At 47.2% G+C, this 23272-nt stretch overlaps 1 protein-coding gene across 10 annotated transcripts in view; it reads right to left on the reverse strand.

Moving 5' to 3' along the window:
* Positions 1 to 23272, reverse strand: part of MTSS1 (MTSS I-BAR domain containing 1) — a 165978-nt gene that overhangs the window by 13851 nt on the left and 128855 nt on the right. For 6 of the 10 annotated variants that reach the window (XM_060611275.3, XM_060611271.3, XM_060611269.3 and 3 more), the window contains exons 5-9: positions 21686 to 21777; positions 19968 to 20042; positions 15028 to 15039; positions 3092 to 3249; positions 794 to 901 (exon numbers count right to left, since the gene is read on the reverse strand). In XM_060611275.3, coding sequence (XP_060467258.3) covers positions 794 to 901; positions 3092 to 3249; positions 15028 to 15039; positions 19968 to 20042; positions 21686 to 21777 — 445 coding nt within the window. The remainder of the gene's footprint in view (positions 1 to 793; positions 902 to 3091; positions 3250 to 15027; positions 15040 to 19967; positions 20043 to 21685; positions 21778 to 23272) is intronic. The other 4 variants (XM_060611276.3, XM_060611270.3, XM_060611279.3 and 1 more) reach the window with 1 other exon arrangement.

The raw sequence follows: 23272 nt of genomic DNA on the forward strand, positions 1-23272 counted from the left end.
TGGCTCCCCTGCTTGACAAATAGCTATTTGAATGTGAGGTCTACCTTTCATTCACGTAGTAGATTCTCAATAAATGTCTATTCACGGAGCAAACGCGTGCCTGCTGTGATTTGACAAAAGCAATTTCATAGAATGGAAAACGTAAACTCTTGTATTTGTCCTCTGAGTTGGTTCTCCAGGGAGGCAATGAGAATTTTCTACAAAGGGCAAAAGCCAGCATGTGATTCATCAGCTGTCCCCCCAAATACGGTCCTTCCCACTTGATATGTTAATGTCATATGAACCAAATGAATAAGCACGAAAGATGTCATCTTTTCTGTAAAAGAGACCCTGTTTTAATCCATCAGAATGGGAGAAATTCAGTGAGAATGGTTCACAAGGATGACCAAAACACATCACTATCATGTTCCTGTGAGAGTTTATTTCTAGAGGACAGGTGAACACAGTGGTTAAGGCCATGCATGGGCTCTCGACTGCTGGGTTCAGATCCCACTTCTACCACTAATTAGCTAGATGAACCTGGTTAAAGGACTTTATCTCTCAGTGCCTCAGTGTCCTGCTCTGTAAAATGGGAATAATACTGAAGATTAGCTGAGGAAGTCTACGTAAAGCGCTTCGAACATACATGGCACACAGCAAGTGCTCTATAATGGCTAGCAACGATGGTTACGGTATTTCACAATATAGCGAAACACAGATAGGACTTTAAATGCGATGCCTCCGGGAACTCTCGAGACCTTGAACCTTTATGTCTTTGGTTTGCCCTCCCGAGTGCTTAGCCCACAGCTCCTACCTGTTCACTTGAGGAGGGCAATTTGTGAGGGTCCATGGTCAGGCTTTTCAGATCTTCTGAGATGGTCTGAAGGTGAGTTATTTCCCCTAGCATGGAGATTTCTTCTTCCTGAAGGAAAGTAATCCACAACGTGTCATCATGAGTGATTCATTCATGGTCTTGGCTCAACTGTTTTTATTAGGGTTACTGTCTAACCCTTTCAACTTTCCAGAAAAGTCACCTCGAGACTGGTACATCTTGGCTAAAGCCCTTTCTTTTGGGAAACGAAAAGGGAAAAAGGAATCTGCCATAATTATGGAGTGACCTGTCCCGCCCAGACAGTGGTGAGCAAGTCAAAGAAAACACGTGGCCTTCCTCATGGTGTCTGGGGGGGGGGGGGGGGGGTAGCTGCCACATCTTCCCGGATGGTCCGCCTGTATCTTCTCATGGAGTCCTGCAGCATAGCCCCCTCCATGGGCCGAGGCCCTCTGAGCTCACTCAGCTTCGACGGTTGACACGATTTGGAACAATTTTGGTCCAGATCTGATAACAGCTCTTGGTGACAGCACATGTGTGTGCAATAAAGTTAACTATCCCCTCCCCCTTCTTTCTTATTTTTTCCCCACCTACTTAATAGAAAGTCACAGCAAGTGAGATAGGGGCAGGAGACTGTGGAAGAAAGTCATTCACTTCACCCAAGTACCAAGCTGGGACTGCAGGCCTCGGCAAGAATGAGCCATGGAAAAGCTCTGTGCTCAGAGGAACGACTCCTACTTGGGCATTTTGCTAGGGCTGAGGGAAGTGAGCTGGGGTCGTTGTATCAGCTTCAAGAATGCCTACAGCAAAAGTCCTCAATTATGGCAATGCAAATGATTTACTTAAAAAAATAAGTCTTGGGGAGCCTGGGTGGTTCAGTCGGTTAAGCGTCCGACTTCGGCTCAGGTCATGATCTCGTGGTCCGTGAGTTCGAGCCCCGCATCGGGCTCTGTGCTGACAGCTCAGAGCCTGGAGCCTGTTTCGGATTCTGTGTCTCCCTCTCTCTCTGACCCTCTCCCGTTCATGCTCTGTCTCTGTCTCATAAATAAATAAATGTTAAAAAAAAAAAAATAAGTCTTGCAGGGGGCACCTGGGTGGCTCAGTAGGTTAAGTGTCTGGCTTTGGCTCAGGTCATGATCTCACGGTTTGTGGGTTTAAGCCCCACATAGGGCTCTGTGCTGGTGGTTTGGAGTCTACTTGGGATTCTCTCACTCCTTCTCTCTGCCCCTTCCTCTCAGTCTCTGTGTCTCTCTCAAAATAAATAAATAAACTTAAAAAAAAAATCTAGGATGTCTGGGTGGCTCAGGTGGTTAAGCGTCTGACTCTTTGATTTCGGCCCAGGTCATGATTCCGGGATCATGATCATGGGATCGAACCCTGCATTGGGCTCTGTGGTGTGGGCATGGAGCCTGCTTGAGATTCTCTCTTCTTCCCTTCCCCACCCCTCGCCAACTCATGTGCTCTCTCTCAAAAAAAAACAAAAACAAAATAAGATTCTCTATCTGCCCCTTTCCCTGCTCATGTGTTTGCTCTTTCTCTCAAAAATAAATAAATAAATAAATAAATAAATAAATAAATAAGAATTGATTTGAGGCTCCTCCCATATTAACCTCATGGTCACTCACTGGTGTTGAACCTAGCCACTGGGTCTCAAAATCACCTGAAAGGCTTGTTTAAAACACAGATGACTGGAGATCACTTAAGTGTCCAACTCTTGATTTCAGCTCATGTCACGGTCTCAAGGTTCAGGAGTTCAAGCCCCACATCGGGTTCTGCACTGGGCGTGGGGCCTGTTTGGGATTCTCTCTCTCCCTCTCTCTGCCCCTCCCCTGCTTGCTTTCTCATTCTCTCTCAAAATAAATAAATAAACTAAAAATAATTTAAAAAAACCACACAGATGCCTGGGTCCCCACCCCTAGAGGCTTGGATTTGGTAGGATTTGGATTCAGTAAGGTCTGGGTTGGGCTCGAGAAGCCGCATTTGTAACCAATTCCCAGGTGACACTGCTGGCCAGGCGATCGCACTTTAAGAACCACTCTGCAAGGCCTTCTAGACTTGGGGGGAAAAAGAGTAAGTCAACAACTCGGGCTAAGAACTGTGCACCAGCAGTGGCCATGTGGTCATCGGCAACTCATGGAGAATCACTGCTCTACAGAAGTGATTCCACCATCGTGATCCCTGAGACACAGCAGATTCCTGACGACTCAGTGATGGTTGGATAAATAAAGGAAAGTCTCCTCCACACCAGCAGTGTAAGCCTTCCAGAGCCTTCCACTGACTTACAATCACAGGCCGCAGCATAGAGATGAAGGTACAGAATCGGCCGCGTTCTTCAATCAGTGCTTTCCGGACTGCCTGCTTTTCGGTCTCTTCCAACAAGAGATACTTGTCGTTGACATCTTGGAGAGCGCTGTCCAACTGAGGCTGGATGTCACCTCTCCCTGTAAACAAAACAAAGCCCCAAGCGTGGCTTGCTGAAACACCAGCTTCTGGAACAAATGCCCTTCCTCCCTCGAGTCCTTGCGGGAGTGGAAACCACAAGTTGCCAGGACTTAAAACAATTACTCAGTTATACTCAGGACTGAAGGTAGCTATTTGTCCAGTACCAGCCATTTCCAGTTTCCAGTGCCCAAAGGGCACGTTTATCCTCGTGACAAGGAAGATTTCCTGGGATGACTCCTCCTGACTTGCCTTCTTGCCTTATGTAACCCCCTATGGAGACTTCTGCCAACAAAACCCCAGGATGTGGCAGCCAGACAGTATTCTTTCTTTGTAGAACATTCTGAAGAGGCCAAGGGATGAACAAGGTGAGGGCCTGTGGAGGTTTCCCGAAATGAGCAAAAAGTGGCTTTGTGGGGTCAACCTCAATCAAAGAGCCTCTGTTTGGACAGAAGTTTCTGTCTCTGAAGACAAAGATGGAAAGTATCAACTGTCCTAGCCATGGCGTGGGGGTGGGGGGCGCCTGAGACTCCCTGGCAGTCAGCTTAACTCCCTGGTGGAGTCCTGAATGTTCTTATAAAACAAGCCCAGTAACAAACTGACCTACAGTCAGGTCTCTGCTGGTGCAAGTCTAAAGGGAGGGTCAGTGCTGAGCCTGACCCACATGCGGTAATCGTCTGGCCACATCCAGACCCCAGTTACGATGACACAACCCCTTCTAGAGTTTAAGACAGAGCGTTAACCTTTCAAACTAAACCTTTATAAAATAGTTAGCAAACCATGTCCATAAATAAAGTTTAATTAGAACGCAGAGATGCCCACTTGTTCATATACTGTCTCTACTTGTTCTTGCCATAACTGAAGAATGGAATTGTTATACCACATACTGTATAGCCCCTGGGCCAAGAATATTTACAACTGGATTCTTTAGAGAAAAGGTTCGCTGTGCTAGAAGAGAAACACTGGCACCACGACAGAAGGAGAGGCTACTGCAAATCTGATTTGTAGATGGGGATAAGGGGGTGACCAGCCGAGAGCCCAGCTCACGGGCTTCCATACTGGTCTCCCTATGCAGGGGCTTCACCTATCACCTGAACCAGGGAATGTTTTCTAAACTCCTTCAGAGCAGGGACTTGGAACTCTCCCACCCAGCCCAGCCCCTGGTACAATGTCATGTGTGTATACAGCAAGTACTCAATAAATGTCTGATCATTTTCAACACAGAATGCTAGACATGGAAGGGGCCTTTGGGGCTATCCAACCTGTTTCCACTTCGGCAGAGGCTGAGAGAGACTTGCCCAGCGCTGTTCAGGGAAAGGTGGGAATCCAGGGAAGAGCCCACACAGCCTGACCCCTCTAGGGCTGGACTCGTTCTCCTCTGTCCCACTGCCTCGAGCCACATGAAGGAATCAGCAAGGGGCCTGAGCAGTCACCGTTTAGCCCTCTCTAAAATGATGTGTCCCGCTCTTGATCTCGGCTTGGGTCATGATCTCACGGTCCGTGAATTTAAGCCCCAAGTGGGACTCTGAGCTGACAGTGCAGAACCTGCTTAGAATTTCTCTCTCCTTCTCACTCTGTCCCTCTCTCACTCAGGCATGCACACACGCTCTCTCTCTCCAAATAAATAAATCAACTTAAAAAAATTTTAAATGATGTAGAGAACATTAAATGCAATGTGTTATTTGGTTTGAAAAAGGAAAGGGTCAGGGGAAATTGCCTTGAAAGTAGGAACATGTTCCATATTTTCTCTCATAAGCAGATGAGAAAGCTTAATATGGAGCAAGAGGTTGACCCAGGCTTCAAGAACATCCCACCAGAAAAGGTCTTTGGATTTAATGAGGGAAACATCACTTCCTGGGCAGGGACTGAGCTGTAAGTTGGCACACAAAAAGAAAGTCCTGCCTAGTCGAAGGTCACCCCTGAAAACGCCTTGGATGGCTGGCGAAGTACATGCTGCATGCAGGACTCTCGCGAGTCAAGCCAGTACAAGTTCCGGACGGCTATAGCAGGCAGCACTGAATTCCGTGCAGGGATTTTATCCAGTGATTCCATTATGGGAGAGTTTGCATCTGTCCAATGACCCTTCACCCATTCCTCCATTTAGTCAATGTCTACCCTCAGGATAATTATAGCATCTCCTGCAGGTTTCCCAGCTGCCTCCCCAAGGATGCAGGGCGCCACCGCCCCCCAGCCCCCCTACGTGAACCTGGCCTCAGACCATGGGTTTCTCGAGTCTGCAGCGGATGGGAAACCTGTGAGAGCCAGGGACCATCTAGGGAGGGGACAAGTGCACCCCACTGAGGACACCCACCGTCTGCGACTCAAGCTCTAGGAGGGAAGGCTGGGGCATCAGCAGCCCTATGAGAACCGGGGGCTTTCTATTAAATTGCTGGTTTGGGGCGCCTAGGTAGCTCAGTTGGTTAAGCATCCAACTCTTGATTTCAGCTCAGGCTCATGATCTCACAGTTTATGAGATCGAGTCCTATGTCGGGCTCTGTGCCGACAGCATAGAGGCTGTTTGGGATTCTCTCTCTCTGTCCCTCTGCCTCTCCTCTGCTGGCATGTGCACACATACTTTCACTCTCTCTCTCTCTCTCTCAAAATAAACAAATAAATAAGCATTTAAAAATTATTGGTTTGTGCAACTGAATCCACATACACCTAAGGTACACCTGACACAAGCCTTTGGTAGAGAAGCTCCAGGAGGCTGAAAACGCTCTCTTTTGTTCTGCAACCTGCAAAACTGCCTGGTCCGTCCCCAGCCCTGCCGGGGGAGATGGAGTGATTTCAGGCTGGTCTAGGGCCTCCTCATGTCTCTCCATCTCCTCTATGATGTTCTAACAGAACATGAGGGGCCCCAGCCATCAGAATGTTCTCAATTCCTGGGGAGGGTGGAGGGGCATCAGGAAGATAGATTAAAACCCACAACGCTTGACCAAACCCACTTGGATGTGCTTCGATTATGGCAGCAATGTCTTTTCATATCAGCCTCTAATTATAAGAAATTAGGAAAACGTGTATCTTCCCTTCCTTTCACAAAGTATAAGGCACGTTTCTATCTGTAATTAATCACACTGACTTTAGAAAACATACCCACATAGGAATGAAAAGTGACGGGAACCAAGTGTCATCTAATCTGGTAAATATAAATTTAAATTATTCTATAATTATAGCAAAGTTATCTCAAATATGTATTATATTGTAATTAAAGGACTTGCAAATTGTAGTATTCTAAAATAAGTATAATCTGTAAAGACTGCTATAATTATAGGCACAGTGAGTACATTTCCATTCAGGATATATCATAACCTAAAAACACAATGTTTATTTCTTAAATTCACCAATATAACATATAATTATATTTATAAAGAAAAAAACTGTAGGAGAAATTATTCCATGTCCCAGTTGGATGCACTAGCTTTAAGATTCAATCCAGAGTTGTAGGAGTACTGATTCAGTGCACAAGAGCTCATCCATTTGGCTCCCCCAGCACAGCTGGCCGCTCGAGTTCCCTCTGGACTTGACCCCAGCCTCTCGTTCCACCTCTGCAATGGCCACCCTCACTGGGTCACCTCGATCTCTCGTCCGGACAGCTGCAATGTCCCCCAATTTGTCACCTAACATGCTGGCCCAGAGCAGTGCCAGACTCTTGCAAAAGGCAAAGTACCACTTCTCAACACCGCCCAGCGCTTTCAGGAAAAGTCCAATGTCATCAACATCGCCTGCCCTGCAAGGCATGCATGGGTCAGCCCACCCACCGGCAGCCTCTGAGATTCTTCTCAGGCCACTCTCTCTCCTCCCTGCACCCCCACAGACCCTTCTCCAGAGTCCAGGGTCTGGCTGCATCCAATCCTCATACACGCTCTCCTCCCCCTCCACAGCCACCTAGGGCCTGTTCATCTGGCAACTCTCTGTCCTTCAGGAAATCTCTTCTGGAACTCTCTCATTAGATTGGGGTTTCCTTCCTTGATCTCAGAAGTGCCCTCCATGGATCCCACAGGACATTCCTCCCAGTACAAATTCCATCTTTATTTCTTGAGTTCTTTGACTGAGGTCAGTCTGCCCTACTGATCGGAAACCCCACGAACGTTTCTGCTCCGCGCTGTACCTTCTTACCGAGCACACAGGCTCTCAACACGTGCGAATGAACGAGGCACTGGTAGGGTAACTTGGCCCGAGTTTGCTGAAAGGGCTCGACCATCCTGCCCTTAAATGGCCTAACATTATGAAACACAAATCCCGGGACCCAGGACTGCCAGGCAGCCACAAGAAAGGAGAGGAGTGCCTTCAGGGGACTTTCCAGACAAAATTCCCGAGTGAAGAGTTGCTTGTGACCTTTTCTCTAAACCTAAGTCACCTCGGTCTTGAGAACGGTCTTCCCACTGCCAGCTTCCAGGTCTTGGTTGTATTCACGCCGCAGAATTCCAACGAACAACACCCAGGAGGCTTTTACTCCCCCAGAATTCAGAAGATTATTTTCTTTACAGAAAATGCTGCGGGGACAAAGCACCATTAATGGGCACAGTGCCAGGGGCCAAAGCAGCATTCCCAAAGGAGAAAAGATTTCATTTTTCATTTTAATTAAGTAGGGAGAGATTACAAAGTGGTCTGGAATGATATGAAGATGCCATATCTTGCAAACATTTATATTCTGTTTTCCTTAATCTTTATGTAAATGTTTAAGGCAGGAATTAACACCCCCTATTCAGAGAAGGGAAAACCGAGACCAAGGGAGGCTACGTGGCTTGCATGGAGCCCCTGAGCCAGGAATAGGCCCGGCCACCCTCCACCTGGAGGTCTTTCCTGTTCAGGGGCCGCGCTCTCTGTACTTCATGCTCACGGCAAACATAAACCCTGGGAACAAGTCGCCAGGAGCTAAATGCTCAATGTCCCCAACAGCCCAAAGCAAAAACCCAGTCCACTGTGAATCTCATTATCTGGAACCTCCCAGCCTTCTCATCACACCCTGCAGCCCACGCCTGAGCCCTGGGGCTCGACCACACCGGACACATTCTCAGGCAAAGGGCTTTCCCACGGGGAAGAACCAACACACTGGGTCAAGACCGCTGTCAGGAAAATATCCAAGGTCACCTGTTTTTCCTGAGACACAAGTACAGGGAAACAATCAGGATCTAACAAAATGCCTTCCATCTGCCACACACACACACACACACACACACACACACACACAGTACTTCATTTGGAGGCACCCATTTTTTCTCATTTTTATAGCTCACAAATCAGGGTGCGTCCTGTAATCAATGGTGTGCCAGAGTTCAGTCGGCACCATCTTTTCCCCTCTTTTATCGCGGTCCAGAAAAAAATGGTGTGTATCTCATGGCATCCTAGAGTCAATGAAATGTGGGCTACAAATACAGAAACGGACGCGTAAGAAGAGGCTGGAGATGAGAAATGGAATAAGAACTCCCCTTCCCCATCGAAAGGCGGCTGTCCTTGTGATCCCTGGACAAATCTTCTATCCTGATAGCCTGTAGCAGTTTTGGATTGATTCCCCAAAGTGAAAACAAGCAGAAGTCAAAAGAAAGATGGATTCGATCAGACAAGATGGGAGGCGTTCTGACTTAAAAAAATTCTCAAACCAACTCAGTTTCTGTTATTCTTTCAACGTGCTGTGTGCCTCACTGTCCACTTGTCTGTGAGATATACATAATAGTACCTTGCTCACAGGGTTGTTTTCAGACCAAATGAGTTCATTCGCGTGAAGCGTGTAGCACAACGCCCAGTACGTGGCGATCGCTCGCTCGGTACGTGTCAGGTGCTATCGGTGTCTCTGAAGCCATCCTCCCCACGCTGGGCACCTCAGCCGGGGGCAGTTTGCTGGGCACACAGGTTGGTTTTTTTTTTAATGAGCTTTCAGTTCAATGTCTTCTTTGATGCACAGAAATGCAAAGGATCCCATAATCCTTTCACTAAAAGGTGGGGGTTTTGTCACCAGGATTCGCTGGTCCCTGGACCATCAGCTGCTTAATCAAAGCAAAGACAGCTTAGAGGAAACTAGGAAACAGCCCATGCCAACGCGTGGCTCACCACCCATGGCGTCTCAGAACCCTCCTATCTTTGACATGATTCCTTGACATGATTCCTCCTCTGTGGTCAAAGAAACACTCTCCCATTTGTCAACCTGGTTGCCTGAAACCTGCATCTTCTTCAACTCCTCTCTCTCTCACATTTCCCCTAAAATGCTCTTTCTCCATCCCTGTGGCCACTTCCCTGAGCCCTGGTCACTGTCATCTCCCGTGTGGATCACAACAGCCACTTGTTAACGGGTATCCAGCTACGTCACTAATCCAAATGCACAGAACCTTCACAGAACCTTCTAGAAGCCAAGGAGCCTTCAAGGGCTTCAGAGTCCTGAAAGTCTTAAGTCTTTAATACGGTAAAAAAAAAAACGGCCCTGCTCACCTCCCTGCTCACCTGTGGCTAGTTCTACACCTGAGGGAAGATGCAAGAGCCATGCCTATCCAAGGTAAGGTCTTAAAGGTACAGCGCACTCCTCCATCTTCCCTGGGCATGGGGAGAACCGGAGCCTGGCATCGAGCCCCTGATGGACACCTACCAGGCACCAATCAATATTAAATGGATGAAATGTCAACGAAACCAGCCTTCTGCTTCCAGCCCCACTGATTTTTCTGTGTGCCTCTTCCCGGAAAGTACACTCATCTCTTGTCCCACCCACCCCTGTCTCTACAAGAATTCGATTCAACCTTTAGGAGTCTGCTTGAGTATTTGCCTCCTCCTGGAAGCCTTCACCTCCCCCAAGGAGAATCCAGCCCCAGCGTTTTCTTCATAATGAACTGTACTGTTTGTGTTGCCAGGTCACGGTTGTCGGTAGGACGCCAGAGTGTTGTGTTAGGACAGAAAATATGTATATGTTTGGTCTTTGCCCCAGTTCCTGGCACAGAACTTCCCCAAACCCTTGGAATTTCCAGAATGACAGGAGTGTCTTTGTCATCCTGATGACCTGGGGGTAGGGGGTTAGATAAGTTCAGGATGGGAGACACTTACAAGGAAAACCAACCACAGGATTAGAGGCTTGAACTTTCAGCCCCAACCCCTGACCTCCAGGGAGGGGAAAGAGGGTGGGGTTACATCACCAATGATTAATCAATCGTGACTACATAACAAAGCTTGGTAAAAACTTGAATAGCCGGTTTCTGGAGGCTTCCTGGGCTGGGGAATATACCGAAGTGTTGGGAGGGTGGTATGCCCAGAGAGGACAGAGCAGCTCTGCACCCTCCCTGACCCCACCACCACCCTATGTATCCCTTCACCTGGGTGCTCCTATGTATCCTTTATAATAAGTCAGCAATCCCAAGTACAGAGCTTCCCTGAGTTCTGTGAGTCGTGTTCATGAATCATCAAACCTGAGGGGAGTCCAGAGGAAATCCCGACTGTGAGGTTAGCCAGGCAGAAGTGTGGGGAGCCTGGGGAACCCCACTCGTGGCAAGTGGCTAAAGTGGGGGCAGTCTTGTGGCACTGAGCCCCTCAGCCTCTGGGACCTATGCCAACTCTGAGTAGTTAGTGTCAGAACTGGGTTTAACTGTACATGTCAGAAAACTGATGTGAGAACATAAATGCCTTTGCCGTCCTGGGGACAGCTTGAGGGCAGAGGCTTCCTCTGCTTCCTTAGCTGCCCACAGGGCAAGTGGAGGAGGCACTCACACCCCTCTCCTCAACGGGCTGGCTTCCCAGGGCTCATCCGGAGCCTTCCCAGAGAACGGATATGAACGAGAGATAGCACACCAGATGTGAACCAATTAGCCCCGTGAAAACCAAGGACGGCTTGCAGCTCTAGAGGGGCACACCTACCATCCACCCCCCACTCACCGCACCAGCCACTGAATGTTCGCTACATAGATGAAAACCAGATTGTACAAGGAATCCGTTTCTCCAAGCAAGCTGTTCTTTAAATTCTTGGCCTTTTTGCTGGGATTCTGTTGTAACCTCTCCACGCCACTGTAAATACCTCTCCCTCGGCTTCTGAATGTAGCCACTGGGAAGCCAGGTGCTCCACACCGAGATGACAGTCTCACCGTGCAAGAGACAGTTCAGAATTTCAGCCTCCTGAGGTCAGCCATCAGCTGACCAGAGTCACGGGCAAGGCACCTGGTGGGCTGCGTCGGGGTGAGGCTTTCCTCGGAGACCAGCTCTGCACAGGAAGGGGGTTCGCAGCTCTGGGCCTCTGGGGGTGTCTGCGTGGCCTGTCTTTACTTACATTCTCAGTTGTGAAATATGGCCAACGAACCTCCCGGCCTCTGAGGACCACCTGCTTTCTTCTCCAAATGCAATAGCCCTTTGAAGGAGTTTTCCAGGGTTCAATTCCAAGGTCTCAAGTGATTCTAGGCAGGGACAGCTTCCGAATGCCACACAAGGTGTAAAAAGGAAAATTCCATCACTCCTGCTTTCGCCAAGGCTGCCCCTTTCTCTCCCGCTCTGCCCGCTGCTCTATCTGGGGCTTCCCAGAGCCAGAACGTTCGTCAGGCCATGGCTCCCTTGTGCTGACTCATTATTACAAAGCCCTTCCCTGTCCATTTCACACAGGTTTCCCCATTAAGTAGGGCTTGTACCCATTCAATTATCTGCTGCATAATTAAATGTGTGTGCTCCTATAATGCCTTCCCCAAGCCTGGAAAGAAGCCGTGACTCAACCTTCCCCACCGAGTTACAGTTGGGTGCAAATACCCAGACAGATCTCGAGGCTGCATGTGGTCAGGCCACCTCTGGAGGCCGAGGCCAACACCCGACCCCTGACTTCAGAAGGAACTTTTCCAGCTTTAGTTTCTGCAGGGAACAATCATCTGTTCAGGCCCAAGGTCCACTTCTACCATTTGCACAGGTGTGAGCACAGGTCGGGGAAGCAGTCTGGACCACTCGCCAGCCCCACACCACAGAGGGCAGTATTTAGGAGGGGTGGGATTTAGGAAGGATGTTAGACTGGTTGTTGCTCTGCAGACAGTCGACTCGTGTTAGTGAGGTGGTGACCACAGGGGGTATCCAGAGTTTTCTAGGCTCTGCCACCCCCCTTCCAGGACCAGGTCTTAGGACCTGGACAGCAAGAAGCAACCAGGGTGGGCTCTCAGCTCCATATGGATTCCAGTGGCCCAGGAGCTCCTAAAGGGGATGGCGATTCCTGATGACTTTCAGAGGCCCCATCCATGACGCTCGTGGTTGACAGCCATGCAGGTCCCCTCATGCCAGCCACACCGGCTTCTGAGCGGCCGTTTATCCCTCCTACCCAGCAGCAGAACAGAGGAAAGAGGTCTTCTGCCCGTGTGGGGCAACAAAGCCAGGTGATTCGCTAACAGCTCAGACTTTAGATTTTTAGGTGGGAATTCCCTCCGGGGAAGAGGACTTATAGAATTATTCCTCTTCCCAGAACCAAAGGCAGGGGTGCCTGGAGAAGACCCAGACACATCCAACTTTTTACCACGGAGACGGGGAGAACGACCCACACTGACTACAGTCTCGGGGCGTTCTTAGAGCGGTTTCTGCTGGTTCTGTAGGTACAGAAGAAACACACATGGGAATGTGTGCATGCACTTGATGTGGCCACAGGACATCAAAACCACTGCTCCCGGTGAAACGGACGCTGATGGGGGAGAAGTTTAGTCCAGTTCAGGGTGTGAGCAGAAATAAGGCCCAGTGATAGAACCATCTAGAGGCAGGTCAGGGTGGCCAGGCAGCTGAGGCTGAGCAGGCGGGATCCCTGTGGTTCCCCTATGGGTACTCCTGAAAAGCTGACTCAGGGTAGTGCACACAGTTGCCCTCAGGGTGCCCCTTTGCAACATGGTCACCTTTTCCCATGGTTCTGGTGCTTGCGTCTAAATGGTGACGACCATGTGTTGGCACATGCTTTGCCCCTCCACCTTGAACGTCCCCCACCCTATTCTCCACCGGCTGACCCCTTTCCATCTTCCCATCACCGTCCACTCCAAGCTCCGCTGGGTTTCTTCTTCTTTGCCCATCGCTAGACCCTTTGTTCACACTCATCACGACACTGAGCATACCAGATTAAACAGGGTGGTTTACTCCCACTAGAGTCTCAATTCCTTGAGGGGGCGGTATACGCCTGGTGGAATACTTTTGGAGTTGTAAATTCCTTCCCTCAGGAACCACGCTTATGCAGAAACCTGGGGTTCAAGGTAAATACTTCTAACTGGATCAAAGGAGGGTTTTGTATAAATATTTTTTTTTTCTCTTGTCAAACCAGGACACTTTCATTACTGAGAACCTATGTTAAAATATAGACGTTCAGGTTCAAAAATGATTTAAAACTTGTTTACTCTTATGATTACATATCACTGTGGCTTAGCCTTGTGAACTGCTTGAGTAAGAAACAGAGGGAGCCGTGATTTTTCCTGAGATGAGCCGCATGTAAGTGACAGAGCCAAAGGGCTGTGCGATTTCTCTCCTCATCCCCAACCCTACTGCCCATCATTCAAAACGAATAAACCATGCAGTTTATGCCACAGACTGACTCACCCCAGACTCTTACAAAAAGTTCTAGTAAAACTCTGTGTCATCGAAAGGACACATGGTACAGATGCCTTTATATGAAATGTCCAGAAGAGGTAAATCCATAGAGTCAGAAAGCAGACAGGTAGGTGTCCAGGGCTGAGGGCAGGGGGAATGGGGAGCAGCTGCTCAAAAGGCAGGGGGTATCTTTTCGGGGTGGCACTAATGTTCTGGAATTAGTAGTGATAGTTGCACACCGTTGTGAATGGACCACAAGCCTTTAAGACGGTGAATCTTATGTTATATAAATCTTATCACAGTAAGCAAGAAACCAAAAGTGGCTGTCTTACCTTCCTTCCAAAAGTACACTAAAAAATGTTCAAACTGTTTCATAATCACAACACTGAGGACTGGAAAAGATCATCATTTATAAAGTTGGGGACCATCTCGGCCCCACTGGTCATAGGAGACCTATGTCGTTTGGGTTTGTCGTGGATGACAGATTCCAGTTCAAGAACCTCTCTGGAGCTGTTCAGTAAAAATGTTCTCAGAGAACACTCAAGCACATTCAAGGCAAGGATAAATCACACGGATGCCGCACGGACAGACCTTTCCGAGACAGAGGGACAGCCACAAGACTCCAAAAGCAGATCACCCGGAGAATGAGGTTCAACATTTAGGCAAGAAGAATCATTTTGATTATTGAATTTGAAGATCTGATACCTTTGAAATGAAACACTGCACAAACTCTGAAATAAGAAATACTTTCGATTTTTTTTTTTATGGATTATTCATTTTGAAAAGAACTATATGGTCCCAGGGAGACAAAGTATAAAGACATTTTGCTAGCTTAATGCAACCAAATCTGATTTAGGAATTATTATGAGGGGTTATTTAGTGCAGTTCTACATATTTTGTTTGTGATATAAATACACATATACATATATAGCTCAGGTATATATGTATGTATAAATACGTTTATTTCCTGTGCAAATCACTCTGTATTTCTTCTTTCCATAAGTCTAATACTGAATTATGGTGATGCAAAGGCCCTCAGGGTGTTGGGCTAACCCGTGAAAGGGCCAAACACCGCAGAAAGAAAATGATTACACACACACACACATACACACACACACACACACACACAGGATTTTCTTAGTTATGGAAAATTAAGTAGGCACAGCTGATTGCTCTGAGCCGGCAGGAAAACTTGGGCAACTAGCATAGGTCTGGACAACCATGGAAAGCCCACAGCAAGGACCACATCGTGACCAGCCACCAGAGAGTCAGGATGGTACACTTACCGAGAGCGTCCACTGGCGGGGGGCGCACGGTGACAAAGTGCAGGATACACAATTGACACAAAAAGGAAAATAATAAAGTCAAACTGGTATTCGAGCAGCAGGCTTACCCTTCTTTCATGTGTTACACAGTCCGAGGCTGGCCACCGAATTTTGTTTTAGGGCAATTAAACCCACCTCCACCAACAGCCGTGCGCCCAGGTTCCCTTCCCTGACTCACTCATATTCTTTCCTTCACATCTAAACAGAAATCTTCCTACTTAGTAAGCATCACCCCTAGAGAGGACAGGACGGCTCCTAAGAAGAGAGATGACTATATTCCCAAAAGAAGCCAATTAAGGTATCAAGAAAATCCTTCAAGTATAATTTATTATAACTTGCAAAGTAATTAGAGAAACCCAAGGAAGAAAACTTAAGCTAGGGTGAAAAAAAAAAAAACTTAACATTTTAGCTTAACAGCAAATACCACATTAGTCTGGAATTCTGTGAGTCTGTTTGTTAGGTTTATAGTATTTGCTTTGCAGGGTCTGGCTGAAAAGGATAGATTGAATCTGTAGAAAGGTCAGGCTCAAGGGTTAATCCAGCAAAATGTTCCAGTCTCAGCGCTCCCAAAGAAAGTCCCTGATAAGCTTTTAGTAGTTACAGATTGAAACAGAAGGCTTTACCATAATTAATTTTTACATTTAAATTAAGAGTAACATGGGAGTTAAAGGAGAAGGTTGCTGACTTCGTGCAGTACAGCGGCAGAAGCAGGCAAATGCCGTCAAATGTTTCCCACACCCAGTCCACACGCGCTTCGCCCGTGAAGGTATGGCCGACCCCAGGAGCCCAAAGGGCCATGAGCTGACATCAAACAGCAGGGCTTGATGGGGACTCATGAGAGGCCTTTCAGAACGTGGGCTACTAGGCCAGCTCCACACCATGTCCCTGCCTTCCTGCTGCCTGTGTCTTCTCCCCATCAGCTGTCCATAAGGCTGGCTCTGCCTGTGTCCCAACCCCGGACACCAGCCTGGAACTTCCCAGAGGGCAGGTACCGTCTCTGTAGCCCCCAACATCTGCCTGGAGTTTACTCCTGGTAGGTGTTCAATGAACCTGCCTTCCAAAAACTGGGTACATTCACCCACAGCTGGAGCATCTGTCAAGTTGGTTTTTTTCCACATGTTTATTTATTTATCCTTGACGGGAGGGGGAGGGGCAGAGAGAGAGGGAGATAGAGAATCCCAAGCAGGCTCCATGCTGTCAGCATGAAGCGTGTCGCAGGGCTCAAATTGACGAACCGTGAGATCATCACCCGAGCCGAAATCACGAGTTAGGCACTTAACCAGCTGAGCCACCCAGGTGCCCCTGCCAAGTTGTTTTAAAATGGTTTTGAGGTGCACCTGGGTGGCTCAGTTGGTTGAGTCCAATTCTTGGTTTTGGCCCAGGTCTCGATCCCAGGGTCATGGGATCAAGCCCAGAGTTGGGCTCCGCACTAAGCTTGGAGCCTGCTTAAGATTCTCTCTCTCTCTTTCTCTCTCTCTCTCTCTTTCTCTCTCTCTGTCTCAGCCCCTCTCCCTTGCTCACCGTGCTCTCCCTAAGATAATAAAATAATAAAAATCTTAAAAAAATAAAACATCTAAAACAAAATGAAATGGTTTTGAAATTAAATCTAGCCAAATCTACCAAAAAACATTCAAAGTTTTTTGATGGTAATATTTAAATACCTTTAGATTATAAATTACCACTCTATATTACAGTAAAAAAAAAAAAAGAGTTAAATAAAGCATGTGACAAAAGGTGATTATCTGCAGAGTGAAAATTAAGGTAAATTAGTCACATACAAAAATTACACCCCAGGGCCACCTGGGTGTTTCAGTCACTTAAGCATCCAACTTCGGCTCAGGTCATGATCTTGTGGTTTGTGGGTTTGAGCCCTGCATCCAGCTCTGTGCTGACAGCTTGGAGCCTGGAGCTGCTTTGGATTCTGTGTCTCCCTCTCTGTCTGCCCCTCCACCGCTCACTCTCACAGTCTCTCTCGGTCTCTCAAAAATAAATAAATGTTAAAAAAAAAATTGCACCCCATATGTGTCTGCCTATGTCAAAGGCAGTGCTACAACCATGCTTAAGTTAAATGCACAAAGGAATTTGAAATTTTGAAAAAAAGAGTCAGAAGAATTTTTAGATCAAAGATCACAGTTTTTTTAAAAAGGCACGGCAGAATGCTGCTTGGTGATCTCCTGAAAACACATTAAAAGGTAAGTGATTATTTGGTTATCAGATTCAGTTCTATCAGGACAAAAAAAAAAAAATGTATCCAAAGCACGTGTCTATCCCAACATATGGTGTAAATCTCAGAAGGAACTACTAACACTTTATAAGCCAAGAGTCCAGGAAGGGACCACTTGAGGGAGATGATGCAGATGCCTCTATAAGAGTCCTGGCAGAAAAGGGAAACTACCGGTAACCAGACCCAAAAATTAACTCGAAGCCTCAGATAACCAGATTTCTTCTGGCCCTTGTAGCATTCCCGCTCCATTCTCAGGCTACCCATCTTCCAGGAGAGCGCTCCATTCTAAACAGTCAGAATGACGACTCTGGTACCTTCTAGAAGGTTCCATTCACCCCAGAAATACACAAATGTGTGCACTCAGGTCAAATAAAATGCACTTATATATTGTAGGAAAAAAAATTATAAAGGATAGAAATAAAAACTGCTTTCTGGTTGTACTCTGGAGTAACTAGAAAATCATCTGGAACATTCCAAGCTACTGATCTGACTTGGCTCATAGATGTAACTACACCACCATGGCCACCTTGTCTGGAAGGACATGGTGCCTGACACCACCAGGTACATGGCTAGGGGCTGAGGGATGGATGCTTCAGAAACCCTTGGTCAGAGCCTCCACTCTCTACCTTCAGGCCCAAGGGCCCCACGAAGCCCCACAACCAATGCCAATTATTCTGAATCCCAGGACCAGAAGCATCTATCTCTTCATGTTACCCAGTCCAGCACACTAGGTGTCCTGAAACTTTCTACCGGGTGCCTAAAAGGGGAGCTCATTATCCTCTCCAGGCAGCCCGAGCCAGTGCTGGGCAAGTCTAGTTGCCAGAAACTTCCTTTTGTGTGGCACTGTAATCAACCCATCAGGCTTTTCCCGTAGGTCCAAATTCTGCTAATTGGACAATGCCAGGGACTTTGAGTGACAGATGAAGACTAGTTCAGCCTCCATGGAGCATTCAGATAAAAGGATTATCACTGCAGCCAAGAACTTAAGGCCTCTGGAAAGACAGCTCTGGAACAGCTCCTTTTTAATTCCCTCATCCTCTTCACCAAACTCCCAGACCTTTCCCGAGCTGGAAGTATCTCCCCTGGACCTTCCTTCCAAATCCCTTCTATCTCAAAGTTGCTAAGCTGTCAACTACATGGAATTCGGTTCCAACCTGTTCTTCCATGGGACCCCAGATTCAATGGAAGTGGATGACTGGCTGTTTTACTTATGAACATTGACCTCTGGACACACTAAAATGTTACTGGCCACAAACCCCATTCGTTGTCCAACACTAGCTCCCTGGTGCACTGAGAAGATATAATGTACATTCGAGAAGCACTAAGACCAAGAACACACATCCAAAACTAACAACTGAGGCCAATACTAACAGAACATCTGATTATGAGTGAAAACTCTCCTGCCTTGGGGCGCCTCAGTCGGTTAAGCGTCAGACTTCAGCTCAGGTCATCATCTCACAGCTCATGGGTTCAAAAGCCCATGTCAAGTTCTGTGCTGACAGCTCGAAGCCTGGAGCCTGCTTTGAATTCTGTGTCTCCCTCTCGCTCTACCTCTCCCCGACTCATGCTCTCTCTTTCTCTCCAAAAAAAAAAAAAAAAAAAAAGAAAAAGAAAAAAAAATTTAAATTCTCCTGCCTTTATCTTGAAATGGTCTTATGGTTTTTCACAAGAACTAGGAGGGCATTTTTTAAAAATGTCCAAGCTTTAAAACTTTGTCCAGTCCTCACCCCACCGTCCACCAAACTACTCCATCTCTCCAAATGTATTTTCCTCAAATACCAAATGAGAACCTCTCATTTAAGGAAAAGAGGAAATTTGGTTTGGGGGATTTCTACCTAAAAATTTCCCCAAACAAACACTAAGCACAGAGCAGCCTCAGGGGAAAAACAAAACATTTCATCAGTTGTGAGACAACAACTTCAAAAACTTGTTATCAAGAAGAACAGTCTGGAAAGAATGTCACCTTCTCAAGTTTGAGTCCCTACATTCTGGGTCTTAGTAAAACATCACAAATGCTTGCAAAGTGGATGTAGCTAGATTTTTCTGTGCACATTCGAAGTCCACGCTGGAAGAGCAGAGTTGGGTCTCGTATCTGACAGCGGGCCAGCTGGTGGAGGACAGTCAGCAGGGAGGTGGGCAGACAGCCACGAGGCACCAGGCTGGTGTCCCCTAGAGAGCCCCCAGACTCACGAACACCCTGAAAAATCTCTCTATACAACAACAGCTCCCAGCTTCCCACTGCAGCCGTTTCTAACATTCTCACAAGACTTAATAAAGGGTTTCGGAGATTATAGGCTGTGAAAGATGGAGGAGAAAATGACATAATTTCTGTAATAATTACTAGAGGACATTTGCATGAAGGCTTTTATGCGTTATCCCAAGGCTTCCAAGAAATTTATAGGTTTCATTACAACGCACAATAGGGCACGGAAACTGTCAAATTTTGGAGACAAAGGTGGGGGGAGGGAACAAGTCAAGCACAACTTTGCAAGGGCCTCAAATTAATAGATATTCTGCACTTGAGAACTTTAATTCAGATGGATTCTATTTGCTCCTGTTCTCCAGGGCTGTCACAGCCAAGGAAGTCTGAATCGAATGTTTTCTGCTTCAAAGACAAATCAAGCACATGTTCATTTCCCCAAAGTAACACTATGCAAAGCAGAATTTGTAGAGTTACCTTTTTTTGCTTTCTTCTGCAGTTTCAGCGTATCTGAGGACTTCTTTTTTATCTCTTGGCGGGCTTTTTTATATTCTAAGAGAAAGAAGAATTATTGAATAATTTTACCACCTTGCTCAACAGAAAATCTTTTAGGAACAACCATTACTTTCATCACAGAAAGAATGAACAATGATACGCAATAAACAGCTTAATCAGGGTACTATATGGTAAAAATCTCCTGCTGAAGGGGTTATTCACATGAAAACCAACAAAATGCACCCTGGTCTTTTCCTGATAGAATTCACTCATATCAGCTGTGAGGAAAGACATCATTTGGGAATACTTTACTAAAAGTGAAAAATCCACAATTTCTCAGCTCGTGTCAGGAAATTGAAGAATAGGATTTGCTTTCCCAAGGCCCCCAGTTTGCAGTGCTCTGCTCAAAAAAGAACCCATGTAGCAAAACACTGACCAGATGTTACCATTCAGAGAAGAGCACTGAAGACTATAGCGTGAGAAATCAGACGGTGTCAGGGGGGAAGAAACTGCGAAACGCCCAGCTGCCTTAGCCTCATTCTCACATCAACACCAAGGCCGGCACCAGACCCCCCAGAGGAGGGGGCGACCCACAAACACCACACTTCCCCTGACAACCACCTCCGCTTCCCCTACAGGTCTACACCTATTCCTGGATTTCTCATTTCTGTTGCTGGCACCTCCATCACCCAGATTCAGACGTCCGAAATGACAGCTGCCTCTGACACTTCTCTCCTTTGCTGCCCTGGTATGCATTCAATTGACTGCCAACTGCTCCAGTTCCCTTGCAGCCTTCCCCGATGCCTCCCTCCCTGCTGGTGCCATGCCACCAGACACCTCAGTCACGTGCTCATGCGATCCACTGTTAGCCAACCCTTTCATTCTGGTTCACTCCCCCCAGATCCACCCACGAGCTTTCTCTCCCCGACACTTTACTGCAGTTATGAGCCTCCCAGCAATGAATGGCTCCTGCCCCTGCCACGATGCCAGCACCCCCACCCATGGGTTCCAGGAAGACCGGCTTGGGAGGTGTCTGTCTGGACCACTCTGCCCCCGGCGGCCGGCACACGAGGGACTGGGACATGTTTGTTGAAGCATTTCCAAAGAAGGCAGCAGTTCTAGGGGTGCCTGGGTGGCTCAGTCGGTTAAGCGTCCGACTTGGGCTCAGGTCATGATCTCGTGGTTCACAGGTTCGAGCCCCGTGTCAGGCTCTGTGCTGACAGCTTAGAGCCTGGAGCCTGCTTCAGATTCTGCGTCTCCCTCTCGCTCTGCCCCTCCCCTGCTCTCTCATGCTCTCTCTCTCTCTCTCTCAAAAATAAAGAAAAACATTTAAAAAAAATTAAAAAAAAAAAGAAGGTGGCGGTTCTGGACAGGAGACCCAAGGATAGCTTGTATCATTAAAAGTTTGGTTTTCAAGATGTGTTGTGATGCCTGAAGTATGAATCTTTGGCAATTCACATTTAATTTACCTGATCGCAATTAATACCACCAAGAATCTGGGCTCTCAGCAACGGGGGGATGTTTCATGGGATCACTTTTGACTCCTTATTCTCCAACACAGAAATGCCTCCAGGAGACATGGGAACAGAGTGGGCCCTTAGGATGACACCAGCAGAGGCACCAGGCGGCAGCCGGCAATACCCGTGCCTCTGCTCGGAACACGTGTACTACTACGCAGAGGACAGCTTGCCCCCCTGTACCTTTTGCGTGGTCTTTATCCAGCTGGTTAGCCACTTTCTTCCATTCTTCCATCTGTTCTTGAAGCGGGTTTATCAGACAATCAATTAAAGCGCTTTCACCAAAAAGAAAGAAGAAATTAGATACATTCTGTTGTCAAGATTTACACTTGGCTGTCAAAACTACCTAAATCAAGGATTTCATGATGCAAGACAAGGCAGTATACTAAGCCCAAGTTCACACCCAAATCCCTCCATTTCGTAACAACCTTATTCTCAGAACGCGCTTCAGAGACTGTTAGGAAGCCATAAGCATGACTGGTTGGAGCAACATCTCTTCTTGTTTCCCCTGCTTATCTTCTGACTCTTGTATTAATGAGCACGGATGCAGACCAGAGGGGTCACCCCTCTGGCTGCACAACAGAAGCACCTGGAGAGCTTTAAAAAGGCAAGGACGCCAGGGCTGCACCCCATACCTAATGCCTGGCATGAACTTAGAGGGTGGGACCCCGTTATTACTAATTTTTAAAAAGCCAGGGGTGCCTGGATGACTCAGTCAGTTAAGCAATCTGACTCCTGATTTGGGCTCAGGTCATGATCTCATGGTTCGTGGGTTCGAGCCCCACATCTGGCTCTGTACTGACAGTCTGGAGCCTGCTCTCCCTCTCTCTCTACCCCACCCCTGCCCACATACTCTCTCTCTCAAAATAAATACACTATATATATATACATATATATGTATATGTATATGTATACGTATATGTATTTGTATATATACACATATACATATGTGTATACATATATGTATATGTGTATATATATATATACACATACACACACACACATACATATATAAAAGAGCCACATGAGTCTGATGTGCATTCAGGATTATGGTCATGACTGTAGGCTAACTGTGGACAGCCTGGAGAAAGAAAAGCTGAATGATGAGCTCTTAGATCAGAGGGTATCCCCAGGGACTCCCTGTATTTTGTGCAGGGTCCCAAACAGATCACACATAAGCACGTGGAAAGGCAGCTCCCCACCCAGAGGAACCATGCAAGGCATGGACCCCCGAGGTTTTTGTCTGTGTAATGGAAGGAAAATGGACACATTCTGACATTTACAGAGATCCTGTAGGAAAATTAGAAAGTGCCCATAAATTGCCTAAATTGCACTGATGAGACGTACTAAGAAGGTGTTCTCAGACTGCCTTTTGATCACAGAGCCTCCTGAAAACCTTCAAGTTCTCGGTACAGTTCCCTCTTTTCCTCCTCAGGGTCTACGTGGCACTCCCCCCTTCGTACACACTCCCTCCAGCCATCAACACAGCTCACTCCCTTATTTCTTCCAGGTGTCTGTTCAGATCTCTCTCTGGAATATACTCGCTCCCTAACCACCCAGGGTCGAATGGCCACCACCCGTCTCCTCTCCGTGTGCCTCCCCTGGTGGCATTCAGCAGCCCCTGACGTCATGTCACGTGTACATAGTGCCCAGAGCGTAAGTCCCATGAGAACAGGACATGGTCCTATTTAGTGCTACACCCCACACTCCCTAACTAAGATAGTGCCTGGCACACAGTAGATGCTCAATAAATCATGGTCATTGAATTGG

This window comes from Panthera onca, chromosome F2 (assembly GCF_046562875.1).
Source record: "Panthera onca isolate mPanOnc1 chromosome F2, mPanOnc1 haplotype 2, whole genome shotgun sequence".
In the NCBI taxonomy this organism is placed as follows: domain Eukaryota; kingdom Metazoa; phylum Chordata; class Mammalia; order Carnivora; family Felidae; genus Panthera; species Panthera onca.